This window comes from Acomys russatus, chromosome 14, assembly GCF_903995435.1.
Source record: "Acomys russatus chromosome 14, mAcoRus1.1, whole genome shotgun sequence".
Classification (NCBI taxonomy): Eukaryota; Metazoa; Chordata; class Mammalia; order Rodentia; family Muridae; genus Acomys; species Acomys russatus.
Window position 1 is genome coordinate 62,670,161 of NC_067150.1, and position 27,334 is coordinate 62,697,494.

Here is a 27,334-nt window from a genome sequence, read left to right on the forward strand (position 1 = left end):
AATATTAATAGTAGCTAGTATTCATTAAGTATTTTCCATGTTGTTTCAATGAACATAGATGATAGATAGATATAGATAAAAACATTTTATATATATATGCACTCACTTAATTTCAGCCCATAACACCCTCTCAAACAAATACTCTTACTGATTCTATTTTACATAAAGGGAAATGAACAAATTTTCAAATCCTACAACTGGTAAGCCCAGGTCTGCCTGATTCTAAAGTTCAAGTTTATGAGTATCTTCTAGGCCATTACTCCCAGTATGTTCAGAAAGATCTCTGCCTGCAAGAGGTGTGCATGGACTGGGGTTCTGGGGGGGGGGTCAGCTCAGAAGCCTTATACAGACAGAAAGAAAGCTGCCATGTCAACTAGTCAAAGAGCCAGAAACTCAGAGCTTCAGCCTCAGACAAGTTCTTCTGTAGCTGCTCCCCTGAGGGGACTGGCCTCTCGAAGGCCATGGCACTGTCACTCTGCAAAATGTCTGAGAGGCGATGACCTGGGACTTCCAAAGTTGTTTCCTGGGCATTGTAAATGTGTTCTGCTTTGGCTTTCACATAAGAGGCAGGCCCTGCTAATAAAACCATTGCACTCTGTTCACTGAAGGGGGAAGGCAGTATAAGCCATGTGTAAGGCAGAAAGGGTTTAGGTCAAGACCCCTTTGGAGGTTAAACAAACCTTCTACAAGGGTTGCATATCAGATATCCTGCATATCAGATATTTACATTAAGATTAATAACAGTAGCAAAATTACAATCATGAAATAGCAACAAAATAACTTTATGGTTGGAGCCAGCATAACATGAGAAACTGTATTAGAGGGTTACTGTATTAGGAAAATTGACAACTACTGCTTTAAACCAAGGTAAGGACAAGTCTACACATACAGACAGGGAATGCTCACACATACTCACAAGGCAAGCCATGAGTATATATATTCTCTATTTTCTGTTTAACAACTGACCTCTCTCCACTGGCAAAACCTTTTAGGTAGGTCCACCCACAGCACACAGGCCTCATGAAGCAAGGACAACTTTGAATGTGGCTCAAGACAAAACTATACATTTACAAAATACAGGATGAGCTTTCTTTATTTCTGGTTCTTGAACACGCATGCCCTTTGTAGATGACAACGCTGTGCTGCGATGTCAAAATGTTGGACACACCTGTGAATCTAGACATGTCCCAGTCATCTACAGGATGTCCCTACGTTATGGATACCAACAGCCACTATTGCGTTCTATCATTCTGCAACAGGCCAGACGCAAGGACTAGCAGGAAGAAATGGTCCAGCTTTGAAATTCCCTGCTCTTGGCCCTGGTCACTAGCTCCCAGGCTTTTCTTCTATAACAGTGCCCTGCTCTAGGTTCACTGTCAGCGTCCTACCTGGGTACAGGAGCATCTAAAGGAGGCCGGCCAGACACTGACAACATGAAACTCTACAAGGAAAGCCAGTCTACAGTGTACTAGACACACACACACACACACACACACACACACACACTCATTCACATGCACATACACACACCCACTCTCAGAAGACCTGAATGCACAACTGGCTCCCACCCATATCTGCCAGCTTTGGAGGATTTTCTAAAGCCCCCCCTCCCCCACTGCCCAGGTGATTCCAGTGCTCAGCCAGGTGGAGAAGCAGAAAAGGGAACATCACCTCTTACCGTCTTTTCACTCTAACCAAACAGCTATGTTGGGGGCTAGGGAAGGCTCAGTGCATAAAGCACTTGCTGCACAAGCGTAAGGACCTGAGTTTGGATCCCCTGCCTTCCCATAAAAAGTAAGGTGGGTGTGGTGGCTGCCTGTAAGCCTAGTGACTGGGAGATGGAATCCAGGGCAAGCTGGCTCGCTAGACTAGCTGTTTAAGTAAGCTCCGGATGCAGTGACAGACCCTGCCTTGGTGAATACAGTGAGGAATGATCAAAACAAAAACACGTGACAGCAACCACTGCCCTCCATATGCACACATGTGCTCACACGCATGCAAGCACACATATATACACAGACCAAGAAAACTTCAATCAATAAAATGAAAAGATGCTTAATGGTTAAACTGGGAAAACAAGTAGGAGCCCACACTTGGTCTTATTACATGGTTCGAGCCCACTGTCCCACACAATGGAAGCCAAGTCTTTACCTAGTTAAAGATAGCAAAAGTTGGGACAACCACTTTAACTCGACCAATGCTCTTTAAAGTGATAGTCTACTAGGTGGGGAAAATATGTTGCTTAACACAGAAAGGTTTTTAAGGGACTCAGTAGCGACAGCTGGATTTGGGAGGCTGACAAATAAGCTCACACTAACAGTTTCTTAAAAGCCATTATCACCAAAACAGGACCCCAAAACTGGCAGGAGACATCACCAAGGAGTGGTGGAATTGTGACATGGACAAGCTTTTGGGCTTCAAGGGAAAGAGGGAAAACAACCCCTGCTGCACCTACAAGCTGTTCCTCATCTACCTCAAGTATGCCTCTCCCTCTGGGTACCAGGTGCTGACAGACAAAAATACACTTCTCCACAGAACTGGGAGTTCAGCATTCCTCAGTGACTAATTTAGTGCGTAGTTTTCAAAACGAGGCCCAAGTGGCCTGGGGTGATGGACTTGTGACTTTGTTGATTTTGTTACAGGGAACTGACGTTCTCAGAAAAAACCACACCTATGTGAAAGACCCTGCAAGCCTAGATGACTGATCAGAACTTGCTGACTACAGAGAGTAGGAATGTTGCAGATCCAGAGCCAATCTATCTTGGGCTATTATTAATTATGCAGCTGTGTCTGACCTAATATCCTTGTGATTATCATGTGAAACCAACTTAACAGACTGTTGGCTTTCAACAATCCAAAGCTAAGAGCATCATCAGGCTGTACCTGAGACATTGAGCAGATGTTACCACATTGGAGCATGGCATTTGGGGTACCCTGAACACATGTTTCCAGGCCAAGGACATTTGAACTATCACTTACTCCTTTTGAGGTGTTTTTGTGGGGGCTCTCTTTATTTAAAATAATGACAAAGCTGAGATCGCAGTAACAGACACAGCATAGAAAAAGAGAGTTCTTTATCTATGGTGGAGCTTATGAGATGGCTCTGTGGCCAAAGACAGTTGCTGTACAAGCCTGGATACCTGGGTTCTATCCCTAGAACCTATGTAAAGGAGCAAAGAGAGAACCGACTACACACACACACACACAAACACACACACACACACACACACACACACACACACACACACACACACAAAATAAAACTAAGAACACTGCAAAGCTCAGCAGATTTTCATCAAATATCCCTGCATGCCACACGGCAAGCTTCCAGCTCAATACTCACTCAGAGCAGCCTGTATCAGAAATGCTGTCTATATACTGAGACTCAATGCGTTCCTCACTAAATGCTTTCTTCACTGATAGCGCCACCTGGTGGCTGTGTCCTGGTACTGCACCACAACAACACTCACTTTTCTAAGGCGGGAGTCAGCTCCAGCTCCTCTCTTTAGCCATGTCACCCCCTCACCCTCACCCCTGTGTCCCCCCAGGTCCTTCTGAATTCCTCTTGGCTCTTTCCCAGCCAGGTGGCTCCTCTGAACATGCCCACTTGTCTTTGTCACTCTTCCATATTTCTAACTTTAAACAAAGCATTTTCATAAACACCTACAATTATTTTGTTTTAAAAATCTATTCTTTTTCTATAGGTGTGACCACAGTGTGCTGGACAGACTTGATTATTTTTACTTACTGATTTAAAGTTTTTTTTTAAAGATTTATTTATTTATTTATTTCATATACAATGTTCTGCCTGCATGTATATCTGCACACCAGAGATGGCACCAGATCTCATTATAGATGGTTGTGAGCCACCATGTGGTTGCTGAGAATTGAACTCAGGACCTCTGGAAGAGCAGCCAGTGCTTTTAACCGCTGAGCCATCTCTCCAGCCCTTGATTTAAAGATCTTAAAGTCAGAATACAGACTTAAAAAAAAAAAAAAATCTCCTTTTGCTATTAAAACACAGGCAGCCAGTAAGTGGTTCTAGTGCCACTCACAGTGCTGTCCTGAAAGTGCAGACCATTTCACTCCACTGACTGACTGATCTCCCACTTTCAGTTGAGAAGCTTGTGCGGTAAATGTGAGATAAAAGGCATGGACATTAGTCTTTGCACACTTCCCTGTTTAAACACACCCCACACAGATGCAGGGTCATCCCTCAGTGATTCAACCAGTGTGAACTCAACCACCTTCAGAAGAAAAAATCTTTGAGAAAATAAAATTACATCTGTGCTGAGTGTGTACAGATTTCCCCCTCATCTTTATGCTCTAAACAATACAGAAAACAGCAGTTTATATGGTGTTTAGTATTTTAAGTAATCCAGAAATGATGTAAAATACTCAGAAGGGGCCGGGAGGAGCAGTTCAGCAGTTAAGAGCACTTGTCCCTCTTCCAGAAGACCTCATGTCCAGTGGCTTACAACTACACTTAACTCCAGTTCCAGAGGATCTGATGCCCTCTGCTGGTTGAAACAAGTAGTGAACTCATATAGGGCTCGCGCTCCACCCCCGCCCCAAGTAAATCTTTTAAAAGAACAAATATTCTGCCATTTTATATATGAAACTTCAACATCCAAAGATTTTGGGGTCCTTAGGAGGTTCTAGAACAAAATGCCCCAGATACTGAGAGCCAAATGTATGTGTGTTTGTTTCCTTCACTCCCTTTAATTAGGAATATTTATTATACTCTGAAAATACGATATTAAACACAGCATTTTGAACTTATCTGAAAGTGGCTTTAAGAACAGTCAGTCTCAATTCACTATAGACAAGGGTTTAACTGACTCAAAAGCCAATCAATCCAGGACTTACTCAAGGCCTCTCTAACACTAGACATGAGCAATATGCACACCCCTGCTGTCCCAGTTAGAATCCCATACATTAACGAATCCCCTCTGCCTCCAGCTTTAACGTAGAAAACTCAGGGGTGGAGAAGGGGTGCTCTGATCACCAAGGCTCATTGCGATGACGCGATGCCTTCCCTCGGCAAACACGCCTCTGCCCATGCTGGGGTGGGATGGGACCTCGCCCATCGTTGTTGCTGATGGGGCTCCCACATGCATGTACGAGTTTGGGAAGGTGCAGCCTGGTTCCTCCCCAGCTTCTGTGGCCCCATTCCCTAGATACTTGTGTACAAAACATCCAAGACTCAGCACAGTGTGACTAGACTTCTCATTTGGAGACAAGATTGTTATCTACTGTGAATGTTTATTCTAGACGTAATAAAACAAAGTGTCCTTCCCACCCTCATAATCCCCTGGCCTTGCCCTCACTACAGGAACACCCCAGTATTTCCTAGACTGCTAAAGTAGATATGCTTCTAATGCCATCTGTCACGTGTACAACTTATTGAAACTGCATATACTTTAAATCTTAGTGACTCCTTTAAAGATAGCCATAGAGCTGGGGAGATGCTCAGTTAGTTGGTAATTTGCTTTTCTTGCAACTATGAGGATCAGAATTCAACTCCAGAACCCATGGAAAAGGCTAGGTGTGCTGGTACAGGCTTGTAATCTCAGCCCTGGGGAAGTGGAGACATGAGGACCTCTGAGTTTTACTGGCCAGGCATCCTGGTAAGATTCAGGACAGTAAGAGGCGCTGTACCTGAGGCAAAGCAGCCAATGTTGCCTCCTGGCCTCCACACACATGCACACATGCAGGGAACATGCATGTACATAATCATACACAGGTATACACAAAATGGGCACAGTCTATAGTGCTTATTAGAAGGGAAATAGTTTTTTCCTACTTTCTTCTGCCAACCAATCTTTTAATTCATTTGACTTTTTTTTTTCAAGTTAGAGAATTAGATCCTAGGTAGTCTTATAACTCTGTTGTTTTACTACCAGATTTTTCTACTGGATTATAATCCTTTTACTACTGTCATTTTTCTATCCAATTTTTCAACTTGATTTTTTTCTACCAGTTTTTTTAATTAAATAAGAAACATCTAAAATGGCACATGGCAGCTTTAACCACACATGGATTTTCTTCTACTGAGCATCACAAAAAAGGGAGGCAGACCACACTAAGCCATGACAAAATCATCCTTTTTCTTCTTAGAGAAGTAAATGTCCAACCTACCTGTGTTTCTTCTCACTTAGAAAAAAAATAGAATGATAAACTTTTCCAGAAGATTAAATATATAACTTTTCATATTATACATGCAGTTAAGGAAAGGAAGGATGTAGAAGAGAGAAAAGATGGAGGAGAAACAAGAGTGAGAGATGAGACAGGAAAGGACCAAGGACACAGGGAGCAGAGCATCATGGGAAAAGAATGAAAAAGGAAGATGAGAGAGGTGCACCCAGAAGCAGAGAAAGGGCACAGCGGCTGGTGCAAAAGATGAGGGTATAGAAGCCTGAGCTGAGGTTAGCTTCTGTCACCTTTTGTCCCTTAAATTACAGGATTCACATGTGGTGCCACTGACCTTCAAGAGTGTGTGCACTATGAACTGCACTTGACCAACACTTTGGTCTAGAGAAAACTCTCCTTTGAGGGGAACAATCATTGGTCCATACCGTACACAAGAGGAGCTCTCCCTCTGGGCTGTGATGACAGTGGCTGGAGCCAAGTCACACGTGAGCCAGAGTGGGGAAGCTGTCCTGGCAGGCCTTCTGTGAGCACTTACCTCCTCGACCATCTGCTTGACTTTCTTCTGCTGGCAATGCACCATGTCATCCAGGTGTCTGATCCGCTCTCGGAGGCTGGCTGATGCCTCCTCCAGCTGCTGGTACCTAAGGCAGAAAAGAGGGCCCTGAGCGCTGACTCTAAAGAGCCCTGGCACCAGAAAATGCCATGGCTTTATAGAAGCAAGAACAAGAACTCAAATTCAAGCCATGAGCTCTCCTCCTGTGGACCCTGGGGGCAAACTCAGGATCGCTCTCACCCCAGAAAGAGCACAGACATCCTTCAGGCCCCCCCTCAAGCTTCCCTCTGTACTTCCCAGGGGCAGAATGAGAGAAGGGTTTTCTCCACTGACAAGTACGAGAGGCTTTTAATACAGACTGGAACCTGCAGTCAGTGACCTTAGCTAGGGGGACATTGAAGAGTCCAAGAACACAGCAAAGCCCTTGAAATCAAGGGTGGAATCCAGGAAAGCCTGCCATCATCGCTGCTGCATTCATCACTTATTGAACAAACAAGGGTGCAGCTTTCGCTGAACCACTGCCCCCTACCACAGAATATTTCTGAGCTTTTTTGGAGACATCTATCTTTGCTTGGCTCAAACCAAGAGAAGGAGCTATCAGATGACTGTGCTCTGTGTGTCATGAGAGCCAAACACTGGAAGAAATGTTCAGTGTCTGTGTCCCACTTCCCAGCAATGCCAGGTCCCTCATTAGCACCAAAGTAGAAACTAGTGAAGGCCCCTACAACTTTGGAAACTCTCAAGTTATAGGAGTAGAGCCAATAAAATGGCTCAGCAGGTGAGGGCACTTGCTGCCAAGCACATGATCCGAGTTTGATTCCCCACATGACCCATATGAAAAGGGAAAGAATTCCTGAAAGTTGTCTTCTGACCTCCACACTCATGTCATGGAACATCTGTAACACAGATACACACCTGCACAATAAATAAATAAACATAGTGAAATGTTTTAAATCAAGGACAACATTTTTCCCCAACACATTCCGTGTAGCAGGCAGTAGGTCAAAGTTCCCTCACAATGTGAACCAAAGGGACAGACATCTGATCAACATAACTATTCCTCATTGAGAAAGAGTTTCCATGCCACAGTTAAGCAAAGAGCCTCAGGGGTCAGGTAAGTTGCCCAAGGGCTCCAATTAGCCCAGCCTTGCTTTCCTTCCTCTGCCTTTTTATTTCAAGAAAAAAAAACCATATATGACTCCTGTATTTTCCATCCAGGGTTTCACAGGCTCATAGCCAAAGGGCAATGCCAGGCTTGGAAACAAGCAACACTTTAAACTTAATTTCCAGGACAGATTGTATGGGTCTCCTCTGATGAGTTATCTCACTAACAATGTGCAGCATCCTGTGGTGGCCAGAGTTACAAGCACACACAGGCTGAAAGTCTGTGCTTGTGGCCACCTTTGATGTGTCCCACTGAACTAACAGCCAGCAGTGAGGTGTGACTGCAAGTTCCTTAGGGAACTGGATATATACTAGGTGCTCTAGGTTGGTACTGAGTGGGGACCACATGAGTGAGAACAGGACAGTCAAATGAGCTATCCAAAGCAGTGCACACAGGCTTGGGGAGATGGTTCAGTGGAAAGGACTTACTGAGCAAGCATGAAGACCTGAGTTCAAATCCCCAAAACTTATGTAAAAAGTTGGGCATAGCTGTGGGGTAGGGTGTTGGGGGAGGGGAGACAGAAGAATGAACAGGCTTACTAGCTTCTAGCTCTAGGTACAATGAGAAACGCTGGATCAAGGGAATAAGGTAGAAAGATAAGAAAAAGATACTAGACGTCTTCCTCTGGCCTCTGTGTGCAAGAACTATAGTTAAACCACACACACACACACACACACACACACACACACACACACACACACACACACACACCAATGTGCATGTCAGCCTCCAAGTTACTATAAATCCAAGGCCAGTGCGCCTCACCTGTCCTTGTCAGAAACTGCGATCTCCCCAGACATTTCTGTTTCATGCTCGAGGAGCTGGAGCTGGAGTTGATGCCGTTCCTAAAACAGACATAATCAATACAGCCAGATGGAGCCAGACAGAAGAGGAACACTAGGCACACCCAGCTCTGGCAAGTCCAAATCTGTGCACCACTCCCTGGGGGTTTCACACATCTGCTAGCCCAGAGCTCAATACTCAAAGGGACCCAAGGCATAGACATACTTATGGATTAGACAAAACACTGTAGTTAAACCACATGTCTTATGAAAACTTATAGTTATAAATAAGGAAAATCCATGGCACAAAGCAGTGGCCCATGGCACTGTAAAATTTCTGAAAGACTTTGAAATTCTGATAATGTCCTATGGACCAGCCCAGGCATGTTTACACAGGGGGGTACTCACTTATAAAACATATATTATGGCCATTGTGGCCGAACAATGGTCCCCCCAACACAAAGACCAGCTTCTAGTCCCTCACAGACACACACCGTCCCTTATAGAAAATGGAACTTTGCTGTAGTAGAAGTTTTGGTGTCTTTAAAAACTCAGTTATGTTATGATAACACGTTTTTGTTTTAATCCCAGGTGTGGGATATGGGGCTGCTTTAGATTGTCTGCAGCAGCAAACCATTTGCCTTGTGTGGGCTCTGAGAGGGCGTGATCTTTGCCACTGCAGTTAGTTTGATTCTGAGGACTCTGGAGAGGAATAAATGCTATAGCCCAGATCATGCTAGAGCCCAGGTCGGGGGTGGAGGGTGGCTCTGAGGAAGAAGGCTGCTGCTCCCCTGCTGCTGTTCCCCCTGCTGCTCCTGGTTGCTGTTGTGGTTTGACAGAAGAAGTTGAAGATATCCTGAAACAAAGATTGGACTTGCCCCAAGGAACTACATCCCTAACCAGCAGGAAGTAGTCTAAAGAGACATATGCTGCCTTTCTCCCCACTAACCTTCTTTTTCTCCTACCTGGTGTTGGGGTGTTGGAAGGCATAAGGGGTAGAGAAGGGAGCAGAGGCATTAAGAACCCCAATAAAATAGATTTTAAAAACCTCGCTAACACTTTGCAAACATGCCTAACATGAACACATGATCTGAAGTGCCCTGTGGGTCGAGTTCAGTTCTTATTAGAGGAGGCAGTAGAGTTAAAACAGAGGAGCTAGGAAGATACTACACAGCTGACTCTGATGCCAGGGTATGGGCCACAGCCATGTAGTACAGGTAACCCCTAGGAGTTAGAAAAGGCAAGGAAGCTGACTTTCTTTTAGAACTTCCAAAAACCCATCAAAATCTTAATTCTCTGACTTCCTACCTCCAGAGCAAAAGGAATAAATTCACATTATTGAAAGCTACAAACTGCAGCAATTTCTTCCAGTAGTAATAAGAAACATGTCAAGCTATATGCTTCAAACATTTTGCTGAATATATAATTATATGTGCAAACTGAAGTTTAACATTAGTATTAATGTATTAACATTTAGTTAATAATAAGTATTAACATTTAGTGAAAATGTTAATAAAAGTGCAGTGCCTTTCATCACTTGAATCGTATAGACATGCTTTATAGATATTAATACAGCGAGATCCCTTTAAACACGTTTGCCAACCCTGTCGGCTAAGGTGGGGGGATGTCGCTTTGAGTGCTCCTCTGAGAAGAGCTGTTTCCACTCTCAGCAATTCTACATAAAAATTTACACAAGTTATATGGGCTCCAAATCTAAATGGCTAGTTTCTGCTTTCCAGGAGGAGACAGAGGAGGCCAGTGGGGAAGGAACTTCTAACCATCCTCTCCAGAGGTGAAGACTTGAGTGGTAGGCCAGCATGAAGAGGTCAGAGGCCTATCCTTGGATCTATGTGAAGTCCAGAGAGGACCCTGCTCCATCATTAGACTGGAGGTTTCCAACACACAGAGCCTGGCGCTGGCGGTGGGTCAGTGCTATCTACGACCACAGTGTAGCTAGAGAGCTGTTTCACCAAAACTAGATCCAGCTTTGGCCCTCAACTCCAGAATCCTACCCAGAAGTCAGCTCATGTCACTGTGATCTCGCTCTCTCTTCCTCTCCTTCCTTCCTGTCTATTCTCTTCTACTTCCTGCCTCATCCCCCACCCTACCCCTGTGGACTGGCTTGTCAACTCTGTAAGCCCCTGCCCCTCCCCCATGGTCAGCCTGTTTACCACACACAAAGGAGTTTGCCTCCTCACCTCATTCAGGTCCTAGGTGTGTCATGGAAAAGTCAACCTGCCCCAGACATGTGGCCCAGAAACAAGTGGGGCGGGGTGCTGATGGAGCCTCCAAATGCATTGCCTCATCAGGTTAAGTAGAGAGCACTTCCAGAGCACCCACGAAGCTAGCCACTGCAATATTAACTTGCAGAATTTTACACGTGGCCTATTTTTACATGTATCAAAGTAACTTTGATGGGCTTGGAGCTAAGGGCTTGCCTAACAGGCCAAGGCCACGGGTTCAATTGCCAGCATTAGAGAAACAAACAATATAAACAGTTACCAGAGAGGAAGACAAGAACTTTGGTCAGCTCCCTTCTGTTATTTTAAAGGATGTGCCTCACTGCAGACTGAAAGGCTGGGAGGAGTCAGCGCTGAGGCTTCTGACTCTTTAGCGAAGCATTCAAGGGAACCTTAGGGCCAGAGGTGGGCAGCAGGCCCAGGCCACATCTGTTACCTTCTCCATGCGGTCAATCAGCCTGTCCAGCTCCCCGATCCTCTTGTCTTTCTCCTCCAGGCTGAACTCAGCCGCCTCCATCTTTTTATTGGCCTCTTCGATCGCTTTCAGAAAGCTATTGGTTTCTTCCTGCAATAGGCACACACACTGTTTTTAATAGCTGAGTAGTATTCCATAATGTAAATGTACCACAGTTTCTTTATCCACGCTTCTACTGAGGGACACTTAGGCTGTTTCCATGATCTGGCTATTATGAATAAGGCTGCTATGAACATGGTTGATCAAATTTTCTTGTTGTGTGCTGGAGCATCTTCTAGGTATATTCCAAGGAGTGGAATAGCTGGGTCTTGAGTAAGCCCTATTCCCAATTTTGGTGCCTCATATTTGACCATGTCCCCTGGAGGGGGAGACCTGGTGGCACTCAGAGGAAGGATAGCAGGCTACCAAGAAGAGACTTGATACCCTATGAGCATATAAAGGGGGAGGAGGTCCCCCTCAGTCACAGTCATAGGGGAGGGGAGTAAGGGGAAAATGGGAGGGAGGGAAAAATGGGAGGATACAAGGGATGGGATAACCATTGAGATGTAACAAGAATAAATTAATTAAAAAAAATAGGCACACATACTTCTCAGCATGGCCTGGATCCCGGGTCACTCATCTAAGTGTAGACAATGTCTCACTAGGTCACCATCTCCCTGTGAAAGCATGACCCGGGGAACCCATGTGCCTCACATAGAGTGAAATCAACGGTTAGGTGTCTGGTCTCACCTCTCAACAAAACATGTCATGTAGCTATTCTTTAATTTTATTTGAAAATTTGCATTTCTTTTATTTTGTGTGTTGAGGGGACACAGGTGCCATAGGTACACATGCAGAGGTCAGAAGTGTGGAGGTGAGAGGCTAGCCTTCAAATGTCTGTTCTCTCCTTCCACCATGTGGGCTTTGGGATTGAGCTCAGCTTATCTTGGCAGTAAGCATCCTTACCTTTTAGGGTCCTCAATCTTTCTAATGCTGTGACCCTTTCATACAGTTCCTCATGTTGTGGTGACCCCAACCATAAAATTATTTTCTTTTTTTTTATTTTCTTTTTTAAAATTATTTATTTATTGTTTATGAGTGCTTTATCTGCAGAAGAAGGCATCAGATCACATTCTAGGTGGTTGTGAGCCACCATGTGGTTGCTGGGAATTGAACTCAGGATGCCTGGAAGAGCAGGCAGCACTCTTAACCATTAAGCCATCTCTCCAGTCCCCATAAAATTATTTTCAATGCTTTTATAACTATAATTTTCTACCATTATAACTTATAATGTAAATATCCGATGTGCAGGATATTTGATATGTGACCTCTATGAAAGGATCATTTAACCTCCAAGGAGGACATGGCCCACAGTTTGAGAAGCACTGTGTTGAGCAATCTCACTAGACCCTTGTGTGGCTTTTCAATGGACCTAGTAACTGTCTCTCCTGAAAGCTTATGTTCCAAAGGTATTTAAAAAAAAGAAACAAAACAAAATAGCCAGTGAAGGCTTAAATAACACTGCACAAAAGCTCAGAGTGTCACTGTGTGGGCCACCATACAACTGAAGTAGAGTAAGGAATTCCCAGATCTTCCTCCCACAATGCAATGCACCAACTTACTCTTATGGAAAACCCCAAACATCTGGTGCACTGATTCAACCTCCAAGGACACAGATAAACCAGACACAGAGGAACTCCTTCAAAGAGAGTGCGTGATGTCCTAGAAAGGCCATAGTGCGAGCTCACTCTAGACAGAGGCACAGTGCACTCCCACAGCCAGGAGGAAGAAGGGATAAAGGTCACTGCTAGATGTGGGACTGACAGACATCAGGGCAGGGAGAGTGGAGCTTTCAAGGCTGGGGGGCTCAGTGGGGGGGCACAATGCTATAATCCAGGATGGGCAAGTGGGAGGTTTCAGAAGGAGGAACAAATGGAGTAAAGAGACAAACACAGGATCTACGTGGATGCTGGTGAATGGTCCTATTAGCTGGAGACATGTATTTTGAGACAGAGACAACAGGTTATTCCAGAAAGAAGAAAAATGGGACTAAGCGAATAATCAAATTAATCCCCTGGGCTGGGGAGATGGCTTAGTGGATGCAGAGCTTGTTGTGCAAGCATGAGGATCTGAGTTCATATCCCCAGCATGCAAATACAAGCTGGGCATGACAGTGCACACCTGTGACCTCCAGAACTGTAGATGTTAACATGGGGCCAGGCAGGTGGGGGAATCCTGGGAAATTGCTAGTCAGCAGCCTAGAATAAATGACAAGCTCCAGGTTGAGTGAAAGACTCTGTTTCAAAATAAATAAATAATAAAGAAGGTGAAGAACGGCAGAGGCAACCTTTCATCTCCGTAAGTACACACATGAACAAGGGTACCTATACACACAGTACACAAATGCATATAATGCATGTGAAATAGAGAAAGAGAGAGAGAGAGAGAGAGAGAGAGAGAGAGAGAGAGAGAGAGAGAGAGAGAGAGAATATCCCCTGATTTCTCTTCCCATCCAACCTCACGAGTCCCTTCAGGGACAAAACCTTCCTATCAAGCCTGCCAGCCACATCTGTTGTGTTCTATTTTGGGTGGCACACACGCACCAGGAGCGCCTCCTTCTCTGCACTGTGCTTGCGCTGTGCCTCCTGCAGTTTCTCTTCATACTGGCTGTACAGCTTCCTTGTCATCTCCCGCATCACCTCAGCATTGGCTTCTTGCGACGACTCCACCTGCAAAAAGTCTCATTGCAGAACTGCAGCCTGAACCTTGGTCCTCTAGTATCTCTACTTGCAGAGGTCAGAGCATGACCCCAGAGGTCTGCAGTAGAGAGAGGAAGCAGACAGGAAGGCAGGGAGGAAGAGAGAGAGCAGAGCACATGCCAATGAAAGATGGCACTGTAACTAAGTTATCTACGACGGTTGGGACAAGGTGCCTCAGAGTAAATTTTTCAGAAGACCACTTCTTGGGACTGGGGAGATGTGCTTAGTCTATCAAGTTTTTTCAGAACCCTTGTCAAAAGAAGGGGGACAAAAGAGAGACAGACAGACAGACAGACAAGAGGGAGACAGGGAGGGAGGGAGGGAGGAAGAGAGAGAGAGAGAGAGGAGAAGAGGAGGAGGAGGAGAATTAGCCGGGTGTGGTGGCTCACACTTGTAACTCCCATCACTGAGTAGATAGATAGTGAGATGATCTGGGGGCTCAATGACAACCAGCTATGAACAGCAAGCCCAGGTTCAATGAGAGACTGTGTCTCAAAAGATAAAATGAACAGCTCCCAAGCAACTACACTTGAAGTTGACCTCTGACCTACACCCACTACATATACACACATGCACATATGTGCACATACATGCACAGATTCATTTATTTTAAAGATAGCTTCTCCATCCAATTCATTCTCTGTCCCCAACCCCGCTGCTGTGTGCTTTCCGAACGGTTGTCTTTGGAAACATCTTGGCCTAGTGGGGCCCCTGGACTATGAGCCTTTAGTGGCCAGCTGGAGCTGGAGCTGGTGCAGCTTGAGAGTCTTTGGAGGTGAGTGGCCTGGGTCCAGGGATGGTGTCTGCTTTCTGGCCTTCAGTCAGACCCCATGCTGCTCTGGATGTGCCCTCACTCCTGCATATCTAAGACACCTGAGCATCACCTCTGGGAAAGGGAGGTGCCCTGTGGCCTTAATGAGCTGCATGGTGTTTACTCCAAAGATGTGACAAGTACCTCTTGATGCCCTTGAATGCTCATCACTGGGGAAGTGTAGGTACTGACAAACCAAGCATGGAAATTCCCAAGCCAAGGTTGTCATTAACTTAGAGCCCAGGTCAACCTCACACTCCATTTCTACTGCACAGGTGTCATGGAAAAGGGACCTGCCTGAGGCCTATTCACAATGCATTCCAGCCATGTGAGACTCTTTGAGTCTCTGCAACTTCTTACATGGTCACTTTTAAGGATAAAAATAAAGGGGAGAGTGGGGAGAAAAATTTTTAAAAAAAATCCTTGTGCTTGTGGTGTGAATAGGCATACAACAAAGTTTCAATTCAGGGACTTCTGACTTCTTCCACAACAATTTTTTTTTTTTTAATTTTCAAAGAAACTCCTAGTGAGAAATAGACTGTATAAGATTATTAAAAAAAAAAAAAAAAGACTGAGCTGGGCGTGGTGGCACCTGTCTTTAATCCTAGCCCTCGGGAGGCAGAGGCTGGAGGGTTATGAGAAAGAGTAATGAAGAAGTAGATATGTTCAAAATACATATATATGCATAGAAATATACATACATAAAAATAGACATTTTTCAAAACTTAAAAATAAAACCCAAAGCAAGGCAATGGTGGCGCATGCCTTTAATCCTAGCACTTGGGAGGCAGAGGCAAGTGGATCACTGTGAGTTCTCAGCCAGCCTGGTCTACAAAGCGAGTCCAGGATAGTCAAGGCTACACAGAGAAACCTTGTCTCAAAAAACCAAAAGTAAAATAAATAAATAACCCCAAAAGGCTTGAGTGAAAATTTTGGGAGGGCCAACTGGATTTCAAAGTTTTAGAAATCTAGCTTAGGCATACACACGACCCAGTGGTCAAGAGGGACAGATCTGTGTGGGGAGGGGCAGAGACAGTCCTTGGGATTTAAAGAGCACACACATGGTGAAGAGTGAGCCCTCCAAAGCTCATGAGTCTATTCTAGACCCAGGAAACATTCCTACTGGCATAATCACAATGTCCTAGTGACTTTTAGGCGCCCTTGAGGCCACTGTAGGCTAATAAAGGCGTCCCCCAAAGGAGTGTTTGTGCAGCATCCCAACTCTAGGTGGAGAGCTGTGAACTGATATCACCTCAGCACCTTCAGACTATGCCTGTGGGTGAGAAAGAGAATGGGGAAAGGGGATGGAGAACGAAGGAGGGTCAGTGGGAACGAGGCTGACTGCTTTACCTTCATTTTCAGCAGCTGGTTTTCCATCTGAGCAGCCTCTAACTGCCTCTGCTTCTCCCGCAGCTTGTCCATGGACGCTTCATAGGTCTGCTGCAAACGTCTGATTTGATCCTTGATGTTGCTGTTTTCCAGAGTCACATCCACAAGGGTTTTCTATTTGGGTGAAAATTAAAATCCCAGATCTAGTGGTGTGAGACCATACAGCAGAGTCATCCCATTGTGTGTCATGCTGTGGCAGCTCCCAGATGGGGGGCCCGGGGATCCCCACAGCATCTGCCCCACTGTGGCTTAGTGGGCACAGCCTTCCATATTAATACCCCACAGCTGTGGACCATCAGACTTGCTGCTGCTTAGGATGAGAAGACAAATTAGATGGAACCTTTCCCAGGGAAAATACTTGTAATGTGTCACATGAGGACAGAAGCAGGTGTAAAGTAGTAAACACGGGCCAATCCCATTTATAAACCCAAGCCCACGATAGCTTTCACTACATAATAGAATTGGGATTTATTTTATTTTATTGTTTCCCTGTCTTTTCCACATTTTCACAATGAAATTTTTTAAAGCATTTTATAGAATAAAGATAAAGTTTGACCATGCCACCTGACAAGTGTCAAGAGCCAGTTAAGGGGCTGGGGATGTGGGTTAGATGGTGGAGAGCCAAAGTTATCTAGAAAATGGGAACCTCAACTGAGAACTGAGAACACACCTCTGTCAAACTGGTCTGTGGGCAAGCCTGTGGCAAATCTTTCTTGATTGATAATTGTTGTGAGGGTACCCAGCTCACTGTGGGCTGTGCTGCCCCCAGGGAAGGTAGTCCTGAGGTCTATACAAAAGTACGCTGAGAAAGCCACGAGAAGCAAGCCAGTAAGCAGCACCCTCCATGGCCTCTGCATCAGGTCCTGCCTCCAGGTTCCTGCCCTGCCTGAGTTCCTGCCCCAACTTCCTTCAACAATGAACAATGATATGAAAAAGAAAGCCAAATAAACTGTCTCCTCCTCCAAGTTGCCTTTGGTTGGGATGTTTTATCACAGCAATAGAAAGCAAACTAGGGAACCTAGCATGCACACAGCCCAGGGTTCCATCACCAGCACTGCACACATGACCTGCAGTGGCTCAGGCCTGTAATCCCAACACTGAACAAACAGAGTCACAAAGATCCACTTCAAGGTCATCCTGCGCTGTGTAGTTTTTTTAAAAGCCAGCCTGGGCTACATAAAACCCTGCCTGTGGGAGAGCAGAAGTTACTGTTGACTGCCTGCTGCTCCAGGACACCCATATTGGCAGAACTAATTAAATGAATAATGCTGCTGTTAGCTGCATCCATTTTTTCTTTTTTAAACTATCTTTTAATTTAATTTTAAAAAAATTTTAGGTGCATTGCCATGAGAGTGTTAGAGCCATAGGATTACAGAGTTTTTACAGAGGATTACATAGAGTCACAGAGAGCTGTGAGCTGCCATGTGGGTGCTGGGAATTGAAACCAGGTCCTCTGGAAGAACAGCCAGTGCTCTTAACCACTGTTGCTTCCATTTCTACTTCATTAGAGAAATGATTCCCATGATCCCCAGACTCTCACCACGGGACACAATGGATGCACCACTGGGGTGGAGGCATTATCTTCAACTTCAGATTGCAAGGCTCAGAACCTGGTGCCAGGTAGAGTGTCTGTCTCCTCTATCCTCTCTGATGGAGGACTGGCCTCTGAAGATTCCCCACCCCCCACTGGACAATCTACATCTCATTCCTAAGCCCACTTGAATCACTTTAGAAACTGTCAGTGGAAGCCAAAAGGTATCAAAGGAAACATTGAAGCCATCGGTAGCTTCTAGGAGCCTCGGAAAAAATCGAGCCTAATGCCCAAAAGCTTCTGGGAGAAAGTGGATGCACAAACACTTAGCCTTGACCAGGAGACCAGATTCGTCTAATCCCATCTCTGTCACTAGCTAGACATTTCCTATCACTGACCTCTGCCGGCCTCAGTTTATCTCCAAAAGTCAGGGTTTGGAAATCATCTCTACGGTCTGTCTAGCTCTGCTTTTCCAAGAAATGAAGCCAAGAGTCTGGTCTCTGTCGATAATAACAAACGAGTAGAAGGGACAAGCGCCAGAGGCTGGGATCTTGTGTGAATAAGAAGCCAGTGACTTTCAGATACGACCAATGCTGTAATCTTCTAGTTGCGAGGCACTGTTTTGTAGCCCAAGACTAAGAGACTAAAGGTCCTTGGGTTATGGCTATCGCTGTTCTAATAAGTGAGCTATGAGGTAAATGCCTAGATAGCTAAATAGCACGTGAGAAGAACTTGCCTAAAAATATACTGTTTTTCTGGGAAGAAAACCCAGAGGCATAGTAGACATGAGCAGATATAAACTTAGGTGGAGCAAAGCCCTCTGGTAGGCTGGGAAGTTGAAATGGTTTCCAAGAGGGGAAGGAAAGAGAGCCTTGTTAAGTTCCCTTTATAATAGGAGGAAGGGAAGAAAGGGCTCCTGAATAAACCAGGGGCTTGGCCTGAGGCCAGGGGGAAGCTGGCATACACAAAAGGGAGCCAGGAAAAGCATGGGACTGAGGCCCAACCAGAAATGGGCATCCCAGACAAATCCAAACACAGCCCTGCCCCACCTACTGCTGGGAGCTGGCTGAGCTTTGTTGCCTCTGGGGCTCCATCAGCTGTGCTTGGTGAATGCTAAGTTCTATGGGAAGTGGAGGAGCCCAGAATGGAGGTCTGTTTGCTTATCCACAAAACTATTTACATAGGACCAGAAAGGATTAGAAATGAGTGGGCTGAATGTTTAAGAGGACATCAAAAGATAAGCCAAATAAATTCGGAGGATGACAGAAAGGATTTCTGGTGTGTTTGAAAAGAAAGACCAGAGGCCTGCTTTGAACATCTTCAGATGAACCCACATGCTGGCCAGGGGACAGCTTGGTTGGAAGCATAAAGAGTGAAAGCCCTTCAACGGTTAGCTCAGAGCCAATCTCTGATACTATGCCTTAATTAATATATAGGGGGATGTAATCCCCCTCAGGAACAGTCATAGGGGAGGGGAATAATGGGAAGATGGGGGGGGGGAGGAATGGGAGGATACAAGGGATGGGATAAACATTGAGATGTAACAAGAATAAATTAATAAAAAAAAAGAAAAAAAAAAAAAAAAAAAAAAGAATGTCTTCCTGGGGCTGGAAGAGCCCTGTCTGCTCTTCCCAAGGTCTTGAGTTCAATTCCCAGCAACCACATGGTGGCTCATAACCACCTATACTGAGATCTGGTGCCCTCTTCTGGCATGCAAGCTCACGTGCAGGCAGAATATTGTATAAATAAATAAATCTTTAAAAGAAAAATAATGTCTTCACTCTCTCAAAAACACATGACTCTTTCCAACACAAAATCATTTTTAAATCAAGAAAAGGTGCTTCCTATGAGAGCTATTTCCCATGAAAGGTTGCATTTTGTCTCTGGATAAACATGTCTTCTCCGTAACCAAGCAGGACTTCCTAAAGCACCAAGCTACCAGGACAAGGCAGTTGATGGGTTCCACAGACACAAACACTGAAGACCACTCAGGTTCCCAGAGAGCAGGAAACACCTCCATCCTGGAGCTGAGTCTAAAACCTCATCCGCTTGGGCACCCAACAGAGGCACAGCATTTCAGCTGGAAGTGTTTCCTCCCACCTTCCAGAAATGGCCTTTACTGGAGCTGTGCTTAAGGGACCATGACTGACCATAGGATGTTCTGTGACTTTTCTGTAAATAGTTCCAAGTCCTGGTTAAGCCTTCCCTGTAAGAAAAGGTTCCCAGCTAAGGGGAAGCAGATGGATACCTGCAGGCCAATGGAGTCCGACGCCAATGCCGAGTTCATGGCGTTGAAGCTATCCAGGGCTGATGACTGGGCTTGGACGTGACTGTCCAGATAGTCCTGCTGAGCATGGGAAACCTGGAGAGAGGACACATCACTCAAAGCCAGTCCACACCCCACCAACTCCACAGAGGGAGAAATTTCTGAGAGCAGTCACATCTACTTCAATAATATTTACAGTAAAATTATAGACTGCAAACCAACATCTAGAGCCAAGGAGCTAGCTTATTTGGTAAACTGCAAGGATACTTTCTTCTTCTTAGATTATATTTCAATTTCCACTTTTTAAACTATTACAAATCATTATAAAGAATGAAAACAACAGCAACAGCAACAACGACAAACACACAAAAACCATTTGTTCATCCCTGAGTCATTTTGCATGTAGGAGAACTTGTCTGTAGAATAAATTCCTAAGAATAGAATTTGATGGCTGGGAGTGTGGCTCGGTCAGCAGAGCATGCACAAGGCCTTGGGTTTAATCCTTAGCACCCCATAAACCAAGCACGCCTATAATCCCTTCACTGGGGAGGTGAAAACAGGAACATGAGGAGCTCGAGGTCATGTATGTTTGAGGCCACCATGGACGACACAAGACTTCACCTTTAAGAATAGTAAAACACATCCAGGTAAGGTGGCCTGTAATCCCAGCACTCAGGGAGGCAGAGGCAGGCAGATCTCTGTGAGTTAGAGACCAGCCTGGTCTTCAGAGCAAGTCCAAGACAGCCAAGGCTACACAGAGAAACCCTGTCTCGAAAACAAACAAACAAAAAACAAAACAAAAGGAAACAAACAAAAAGGTAGAACACTTTTTTTTGTAAGTACAACATTGCCTAGAAATCATCCTGGTAGGGGTAGAGTTAAGAGTGTGCAGTGCTCTTGTAACACAACTATAAGGAAGATTACTAGACATTCCCTTTGGATAATAAAGTTCAATCTGGGAAAAGATGGCCTCTCAGCTCATCTAAAGTGTGGTTCCATTCATAAAGGGCCTGAGCCACTCACACATCTCCAGGCCACTGAGCTCTGCCTTCCTCCCATGGCTGCAGAGCCCAGGCATCGACCGACTCACCGACAGGTCCTGGGTGAGCTGTCGGATCTTCCGTCTCATCTCATCATAGTCTCCATACATCCGCTTCCTCACTTTCTCCAAAGTGGCCCTCACCTGCAGTCATAAAAAAATGCTAGTTACATATTAAGTCACAAGTCTTCATGGACGATACTGGGACTTTTATTAATAAGAGAAAAACCAAGAAAAAATCTTAAGAATAAGACATATAGCAGATTAAGTGACAGGATCGTTCTCAACATCTAGTTAGAAACAATGACGACTATCTGAACAATAATGCATATTATATATATGAGGGTGAGGCTTAGTAAATATAACATCATCCAAACAGAGAGGTGAAGAACAACCACTTTGTTAAAACTCATCCATCACCCTCAAAGCCTGCTGGAACAAAGTTTACCCCTTCTAATCACAGGTTTTTACAAGCAGCAAAATTTTAACTAATCAACTGTAAACGCATGCCTACAAGGATGAAAACACTCCAAAGCAAGCAGCAACCTCTAATTTGCATTCCCTCTCTCTCTCTCTCTCTCTCTCTCTCTCTCTCTCTCTCTCTCTCTCTCTCTCTGCTCCAAATGCCAAAAAGCAATTAAATGTCTGGAATGGAAGATGGAAAAATGTGAGGCCTGAAGGACCCATAAATTCAGATGTCAGTTTCTCAGTAATTACCAACAGAACACACTCTGGGTGTAACGGAGAGGAAAGTGATCCCCAAACCCTCGCTTGTACAAACACTGTGCAAGTCTGGACTGTGGGGTGTCTAGCAGAAGAGTGCTACATGGGAAGCCAATACACAATCCTGTTTCCCCATCCTCTTGTGTCCTTAGATGTTCAATAAAGTTCTTGGGAGTCCTCCAACAGATCAAGAACTCTTGTGGGAGCTCCCTCCAGGCAAACTCCAAGCCTTCTAGCCTGCAAGTGGCCGATGGGAAGCAGTCTGATTTGAGTTTAAATATTAGGAACCAGGCTGGAAGACTTGATACTGGAGATATATTTGTATACAGAACAGCTTGTTTTGCTTTGGGGGTTTTCTTTTCTTTTTCTTGTACTGGGGATTTGAACCCACTCAAGGCCTCATGCATGACAGGCAAGAACTCTAACACCAAGGTACGTTTTGTTTCAGAATGGATATCAGTAGAAGGTATGGAAAGAGAGGAGTCACGACCTTATGCATTCGCCAGATGGAGGTTTTTTTTGTTTGTTTGTTTGTGTTTTTTTAAACGTTTATTTATTATGTATACAGTATTCTGCCTGCATATATATCTGCACACCAGAAGAGGGCATCAGATCACATTATAGATGGTTGTGAGCCACCATGTGGTTGCTGGGAGTTGAACTCTAGACCTCTGGAAGAACAGTCAGTGCTCTTAACCTTTGAGCTATCTCTCTAGCCCATCTGTGCTTTTTTAAAGATTAATTTTCCTTTTAATTGTGTGTGTGTGTGTGCATGTGTGCATAAGTACAAGTGCCAGTGGAAGCCAGAAGAAGGTGTAGAATCTTCTAGAACTGGAGTTGCAAACACTTGTGAGCTGCCTGACATGGGTGGGTCCTCTGCAGTTGGAACCCTTAACCCCTAGGCCATCTTTGCCCCTACCCAGATGAGTTCCAACAGTCTACTTTCTTGCCATTGACAATTGGGAAAATGAGGCCCAAACCATTCGTTCTAGGGAGTGAATAGCTCTTTATTACCCTGGCTGGTTCTTGTGCTCTCTGTCACCAGAGGTGAATGGGCAGGACCTTGATCTGGGTGTTGCTGCCACTGATCAGTGTAGGAAGGCAACAGGGCCAGGGTGTCTCCCATCAGGGATCAAGGGCAACAAGCTCATAAACACACTGAGGAAATGAGCAGGCCTGGATGGATCTGAAACCAGCCATCGAAGGTGGGACCTAGAAATTAACTTTGTATTGCAGATCATGGAGGAGGTTGGGAATTTGGGGTCAGAGCCAGTTTGGTGATTGCAGCACATGTCATTTATAGCTGAGCATTAGCCTGGACCTGCTGTATTTGTCTTGAGCAACTTGAGAGTCTGAGCTCTCAAATTGAAGGTTTACCTCTAAAGTAATCCCAAGTTATATGAAGCATCTGAATGAAAAAGGTCTAAATATTTCCTAGAGAAAGGCTGGCGCTGCTAAAACAATCTGAGACGCAATGTTTGGCATGATTAAAACACTGGGTGTTCAAAACTAGTGATTGTAATACCTGTGTGTGTGTGTGTGTGCGCGCGCGCGCGCGCGCGTGCACACGTGCACAAGTACGCATCCATGTGCACATGTGCATGTGAGTATATGCGTGTGGTATACGTACATCCTCTTCTTGTGGATGCATGTATGTGTGTATGGGTGTGGGTGCATATGTGTGCACATGTCTGGAGGCCAGAAGTTTAACATTAGGTATCTTCCTCGATCAGTCTCTGCCTTGTGTTTTGAAGCAGGGTCTCTCACTGAACTTGGAGCCCATCTACTCATCCACACACAGTTTTTAGATGGATACTGGGAATCTGAACTCTCAGGCCTCATGCTTGCACTGCGGTCATTTTATGAACTGCACCACCTCCCAGCCCATGTATTTCTTATTAAAACAAAACCCTCATACAGTAGCTAAGATGATGTGGCTTTGTACATCAGGGTCATCTCCCCAAAGCAAGTGAGGCTCACAAAGCTGGAGGTTTTGACCTCAGAGATGAGAGCCCACCTATAGATGACTAGATGGAGGCCTAGAGAGGACAAAAAGTCACACTGAGAGGAACCTGGATCTAATGTAGAAGCAGCAGCAGTGAGTTCACAGGCCTGGGGGACATCTCCAGCCCAGCCCTGAGCCATTGGTCAGTATTTGGGGCCCACAGAGCAGTTCATTTTTTCTCTCATCTAACTAGTTTGGTTTGAGCTCAGCAGCATCAGTCAGTTAGTATGGATGGAGGGGACACTAAGTAGCACAAAAAGAAATAGACATTTGGCCTTAAAGTATTTGAAGATGATCTAAAATGTTAACCACAGAACCAGTTGAATGGCAAGACAATGGCCAGTTGTTTTTCATATACTTCTGCCAAATTATCTTAACGTGAAAGATAAGAGGCAACACATTAAATACAAAGCACCTGCTCTGATTGGCTTGGAGTGAACCTTGTCTGTTGTGGTTGTCTTCCCAACATTCGTTTCTCTGATTGGCTTGGAGTGAACCTTGTCTGTTGTGGTTGTCTTCCAAACATTCATTTCAAGCCAAATCATTGCTGTGAACCTGCCAAGTCCACCCATGTTCCCTGTCAATGATTGGCATAGAGTGGGGTATGTGACCATCCCTGGCCAATATGGCATATAATGGGGAACTCTAATGGGAGTAGGGCAACTTCAAAAATTGTCCAGTAGTGGGTGTCCTGTTTTCTTTCTCCAAAGACTGGCATATGTTTAGAGAGACCCAATCTTGAGGCTGAGAAATACAGAAAACCAGACCCAGAGCCCAGTTGTGCCCTGCCCAGTATCCTCCTTCCTCCAGACTCATCTCCAGGGACGACACATTTCTTTCTGAGTTGGTGGTTCTCTTACGAGCAGCCAGTAACACCCACATTTATACAGTTGCTCAAACATATACGTTACATGTGTCTGGTATCTTATGCAAAACCTCCCGAGAGCCTCCACACTCCACCCAGCAGGAAGCCGGAGTCTCATGATCTTTCTGCCTGTAACAACCACCCCTGAGAAGCTGCTGAAAATCATACCTGCACCTTTAGCATCACCACAGAGAAATGGAGAAACATTGCCATCCCAAATAAGACTTTCAAAATGCCTACTTGACATTCCCACCAGGCTCCTGACCCCACCCTCCTAGCTGCTTCAAAGGACAGAAGAACAAAATATCCTTGGGTAGCTCACATCCTTGATGTAGTTCATCTCTTCCTTCAGCTGACTGGTGGACCAGCCATACACCACCATTTCCTTCTGTTGATTGGGATCGGATCTTCGCACCACACCATAGACCACACCCTGGGGAAGCTTCCTGGTAGAGTCTCCATTGTTTAGTTCTGGAGGCTAGGAGAAAGCAGGAAATGAGAAAAGGCATATGAGTCTCATGAACACAGCCATAATGATGGACACCCACGTATGATTAAGCAGGCTGTGCCTGGCCCTGGGTATCCCAGCAACAGAAACAAGGGGGCAACATCCCAGCCTGGTGATGCTGGTCACTCTGCACCAGGCATGGGCTGGGGCTGCCCACGTGAAGCAAGTCTTGGCCCACCATCCTCACTGGCAATGACCTTCATACACCATCTTCCCAAGAGGATGTCCACTTCTAATTCTCATAAGACACCAGAGGAGTTATGTCATGACCTTGCACTGAGGTGACACTGTTTTCTGCCTTATACTACTTCCTCTAATGACTTCAAATGCCTCATTAACCACATGGCCTGAATTGCAGGAAGGTGAAGCTGCCTGTCATCTGGTAGCGAAACTGTCCTAGGAAGGTAAGGTTGACCCTGCAGCCAAGATCTGAGGAGAAGAGGTGGGGTTAGCACATGACCTGGGTGCCCATTTATGAAATATTTCTGAAAAGCCAAGCAGAGGTGGTGTGACTCCAGTCCTGAAGAATCTTCCCACTCCACTTATCTGGTCTTTAATCCCAGCAGTTAATGCTTGAATCATGAGTGGGCTGCAACTCAAAAGTCATACGTCCAAATCTAACACAGCTTTGTAGGATGAAGGCTTCAGGAAGCAGGGGAAATGGTTTTTGACCACCAAAACGATTGCTTCAAATGCTTAAAGTTTATAGCCATTTACCAACATGGTTTTCCTGCTACTTCATAGCTGAGGTCATGGAAGTCAAAGGGCCCAAAGAACCTGCATGTGGCCACACGTCCGCATTTAAGCCAGTCCACAGCTCCTCATACCCTGGTTTGTTAGATGTGGGGAAACAGCAGGGACCCCCTCAAACATGAAGGGGACAAAGACAAGGAAAATAAAGGAAAAAAAGGAAGTGGGGCGAACGCTAGTGAAATGTCTCAGCAAGTAAAGGTGCTTGCCACCAAGCCCAGTGACCTGAGTTCAGGGTCCACATGGTGGAAGGAGAGAACTGACTCTTGGAAATTGTCTTCTGACCTCCAAATGGGCACTGTGGTTCACCCATGAGCGTGCATGCGCACGCACACACACACACACACACACACACACAAACACACACATACACATATTTATACACTCATACATACACACAAACACACTCACAAACACAAATATACACACTCACACACATACACACTCACACACACAACCACACACAAAGCACAATCACACACACATACACATACTCACACACAAAACCACAAACACACATAAACACACACACAGACACACTCACAAACACAAATACACACGTATACTCTCACACAGAAACACACACACATATACACACACATATACACACACAAACATATACATACAAACACACATACAAACACACACATATACACTCACACACAACACACACACACACACATACACACAACACACAGAGAATCACAAAGAATAAAAAATAAAAAGTAACAAGGAACTTTTTTTAGAGAAGTAACTTTTAAAAGAAAAAAAAGACAGAAAGAGAAAGAAAACAGTGTGAGACTTCAGAGACAAGTGCTTCTTCACAGCTGCCCCTGAGATGACCCAGTACCTAGTCTACACCACAGAGCTATACCATCAGCAGCCCCCACCCCCAACTACCCACCACCACTTTTTCTTTCTTGTTTTTGAGACAGGGGTGTACTACATAGCCTTTGCTACATTGGAACTCACTATGCTGACCAGGCTGGCTTCAAACTCAGAGACCCACCTGCTTCTGCCTCCCGAATTCTGGGTTTAAAGGTGTGCAATAACCACCACACCAGAACCAGTACCAACATTTTTTTTCCCCAGGTATTCAGAAAGTTGTTTTTAAATACAAAACTGTAATTTGCATTTTAAATGATTTATTGTCACAAAATAATGATTATTGAATTCATTCAAAGTTTGTAAAATAAAAAATAAAAACCAGAAAAATTCACAACAAATTGTTAATAGTAGTCACCCCTGAGTAGGGAGCTGTGAAGTAGGTTAGGGATGCTGGAGAACAAAGGGGTGACTTTTCCTCATTTTTCGCATTATTTGTTTGAGCATTTTTAACAC

The 27,334-nt window shown here is 44.9% G+C and overlaps 1 protein-coding gene across 4 annotated transcripts in view; it reads right to left on the reverse strand.

The window, feature by feature from the left end:
* Myzap (myocardial zonula adherens protein) overlaps window positions 1-27,334 on the reverse strand; it is a 725,358-nt gene that overhangs the window by 670,326 nt on the left and 27,698 nt on the right. For all 4 annotated transcript variants that reach the window (XM_051156759.1, XM_051156761.1, XM_051156758.1 and 1 more), the window contains exons 3-10: window positions 25,058-25,213; window positions 21,194-21,286; window positions 20,086-20,199; window positions 16,268-16,420; window positions 13,951-14,076; window positions 11,330-11,458; window positions 8,637-8,716; window positions 6,689-6,794 (exon numbers count right to left, since the gene is read on the reverse strand). In XM_051156759.1, the coding sequence (XP_051012716.1) occupies window positions 6,689-6,794; window positions 8,637-8,716; window positions 11,330-11,458; window positions 13,951-14,076; window positions 16,268-16,420; window positions 20,086-20,199; window positions 21,194-21,286; window positions 25,058-25,213 (957 nt within the window). The remainder of the gene's footprint in view (window positions 1-6,688; window positions 6,795-8,636; window positions 8,717-11,329; window positions 11,459-13,950; window positions 14,077-16,267; window positions 16,421-20,085; window positions 20,200-21,193; window positions 21,287-25,057; window positions 25,214-27,334) is intronic.